At 40.3% G+C, this 3189-nt stretch overlaps 1 protein-coding gene across 1 annotated transcript; it reads left to right on the forward strand.

Moving 5' to 3' along the window:
• The first annotated feature begins 1921 nt into the window (after positions 1-1921).
• Positions 1922-2723, forward strand: LOC149204629 (putative glutathione S-transferase GSTU6). Its single transcript, XM_089393332.1, has 2 exons — positions 1922-2047; positions 2148-2723. Exons 1-2 carry the CDS (start codon positions 1985-1987, stop codon positions 2514-2516), a joined length of 432 nt encoding a protein of 143 aa, XP_089249458.1. The 5' UTR covers positions 1922-1984; the 3' UTR covers positions 2517-2723.
• Positions 2724-3189: the final 466 nt, after the last annotated feature.

The following is a 3189-nucleotide window of genomic DNA, read 5'->3' on the forward strand; positions in this document are numbered from 1 at the left end:
CATTCGATGCTGAAAGGGCACAGTCGACTGTGAACAGTCGAAATTCATGACTGAAGTCTTCTTCTTCAACAAAATATCCTCTGTGTTTTGGATTTACCTGTCTCTTCCTTGCCTCATCAGCTTGCTTCTTATGATAACAATCTCTCTGTATATGACCCTTCTTTCCACAATAAAAGCATTTCTTTTCAGAATGATTTGCAAGCATACCTTTATGACAATGATTTTTATGTGTTGTTCCTCCTTTCTGGACTGATTGCTGCTGTGACTGCTTCCCTTTGGATAGTCGTCGTTTTGCCATTAGTGCAAGATCGTCACTTTGGGGGTTCATATTCAGATTCTGTCGGTGCTCTTCCTCTTGCTGTAAGATCGCAGTGAGATCATCAAACGTGGGTGTTTTCTCCCTTGCCGAGACTCCAGTGATGAAGGTTTGGAAATCATCACGCATCCCATTCATTGTTATTGCAACAAGATCTTCATCAGCCACCGCCACTCCAATGGCCCCCAATCCGTCTTTAACATCCTTAATTCGCGCAACAAATGCAGTAGCAGACTCCCTTTCGTCCATCCTCATTGAAAATAGCTTGCTTTTCAGAGCCAAAACTCTGTTTGCATTCTAGGTTTCATACAGACTTTTGATTTTCGTCCAAATCTTTGCGGATGTTTTACAGTCTCTGATGTGTGCAATGACATTGTCTTTCACAGACATCTTCAACAGGACTTTGGCCTTGTTTTCTCGTTTTTCCCAGTCTTCCTTCTGTGTGGTTGTAATCGGCTTCTGCTCATTGCCTGTCACTATAGTCCAAGCATTCGCACCTTCGAGCAAGGTCTGAATCTTAAACTTCCAATTCGTGAAGTTAGACCCGTTGAGTTTACCAGATTCGTTAAGGTAAGATTCCATCGTATTACTCATTGTGAATCTACTTAACAACAACCAAAACAATACCTGTCAGATGGATCTGTCACCTCTGCTACCGATCTACAGTGTCTGACACTCACGCTCCAATGAGCAAATTCGGCGTTTTCAACACAGCCGAAACAATGATCTGATCACAATTGATCCGATCCACCTCTCCCGGATTGATCTGCCACTTCGTCGATCCTGCTCTCCCTGCAGATCGCCAAACGAAGTCGAGGTTTCCCGCAGATCTCCTCTGGCGCTTTCCCGATCTGTCTCTCCCAGACGGATCTGCAACTCCACCGATCTGCACCGTTTGCAAACCGCCAAACGAAGTTCACACTATTCGCAGATCCCCTTGGCGCTACCCCGAGCGAAAAATCCGCGCTAATTAAAAATCGGTGTAAGTATCTTAATTGGCGCGACTTTCCCGGTAAAATCCCGCGCTAATCGGGCTTTCTGGCGCTTTGGCGCGATTTATCCCTTAAAATCCACGCTAATCAGGCTTCTGGCGCGACTGTCAGCGCAAAATCCGCGCTAATCCGCCTTTCCACTCAGAAAAAAAAAAAAAAAAATAAATAAATAAAAAAAAATTCCGAGTCCGAGCCAGGTGTTCTGCAGTCCACCTGCTCAATTGAGCACACAGCTCTCGTGTACACACAGCCACAAAGGCACTTCAAGCCACACAGGCTATTCCAGCCACACAGGCAATTCCACCACACAGGTGACAAAAGATCAAGCTCACTCAAGCTGAGCTCTGATACCAAGATAAAATGTGAACAGAATTGAAAAGAAAGAGATGTAGCTCTCAGGTGTGGCCTGCACCTGGGGTCTACACTCACAAAACTTGAGAGATCACTCTCGTCTCTCGTCCACTTTATTCATCAATCAATCAAAGATTACATCATTAAATACAATACTAGGAAATAGGAAGTTGCACCCAAACCCCATAACTATAGGAACTAACCCTAAACTAGGGAGAAAGTTACAACAATGTAACTATTTTCTCCATTAATATCAAAAGAGTATTAATTATTCTCAACTGTGCAGTACTTCGAGGAGGCGTGGGGCAATAAGGCACCCAATCTTATGCCCAAAGATGCATATGACCGAACCATTGCCCGCTTCTGGGCTGCCTTTGTTGACGATAAGGTAATTTCATTCATTCATTCGTCATCTGCTACTCAGGGTTTTGAAATTTGCAATTACATTTATGTACTCTGTCTCTAATATTAGGTATGGATTGCTGCAGCTCGGTCCATGTCTGCTAGGAGTTTTAAGGGGCCAGGGTGAGCAGCAACAGAAAGCGATGGAGGAATCGGTGGCAAACTTCTTGTTGTTAGAGGAAGCCCTGCAAACTACCGGAAAAGCGTATTTCGGAGGAGATGAGATCGGATTGGTTAACATTGCATTAGGCGGGATGTTGATGTTCATCAAATCTCTCCAGAAGGTTACCAATATAGTTCTCATAGATACAGAGAAAATACCCCTGTTAAGTGCATGGATGGAACAGTTATCTAAAACCGACGGAGTGAAAGAAGTTTTGCCTGATCCGGCTAAGGTATTCGAATTTATATCCGCCATGAGAGCCAAATTTATATCACCACCTGCTGGTAACTAGATAGAGCCACGTCGAGCTAATAAAACGAGGGCAGAGAGCGAAATAATATTTAGATCGAAGTTATCGTCGGTCATGTTTTGTTTCAATATTGTGAGTCCGAACGTTGGAGTAGTTAGTCATGCGAATTTGAATACGTGTATGAATTGGTGGGCGATATAGCTCGCTGTACTTGTACTTCGTCAGTGTTATAATGCATATGTTTCCATCGTTGCCCTTATCTTGTTTTGAAATTTTAAATTAGGTTTCATGTGAATCTATCTTTGTGAATGAACTGATGGGTCAACTGGTTGAGTAGCTACACCTTTGTTTCATTTATATACCGGGTAGGTTAATTGATAGATTTTTTATTTTTTTATTTTTTAACTTTTTTAAGGCTATTTTTAATAAAAAAAAAATATTGGTAATTTTTTTTAAAATATGATTTTAAGTTATTTAATTTATAGAAATTGAGTGTTTTAAAAAATTTCCAGATGGTTGATTCCATTATACATTTAAAATAAGACAACAAAAATCAAGTTCTTCCATGGAATTGAAAATTTCTGTTTAGTCCATAGCTAATTTCTTCTATTTCCTTTAAAAATTTTTATATAAATAATTAAGTAATTTTATTATATAAATATAAATATAATTTTATTACATATAAAATTAATAACTTGAATATGCATTTTAATTA

This window comes from Pinus tabuliformis, chromosome 1_2 (assembly GCF_031772625.1).
Source record: "Pinus tabuliformis cultivar Carrire ecotype Pingquan chromosome 1_2, CPIR1, whole genome shotgun sequence".
Classification (NCBI taxonomy): Eukaryota; Viridiplantae; Streptophyta; class Pinopsida; order Pinales; family Pinaceae; genus Pinus; species Pinus tabuliformis.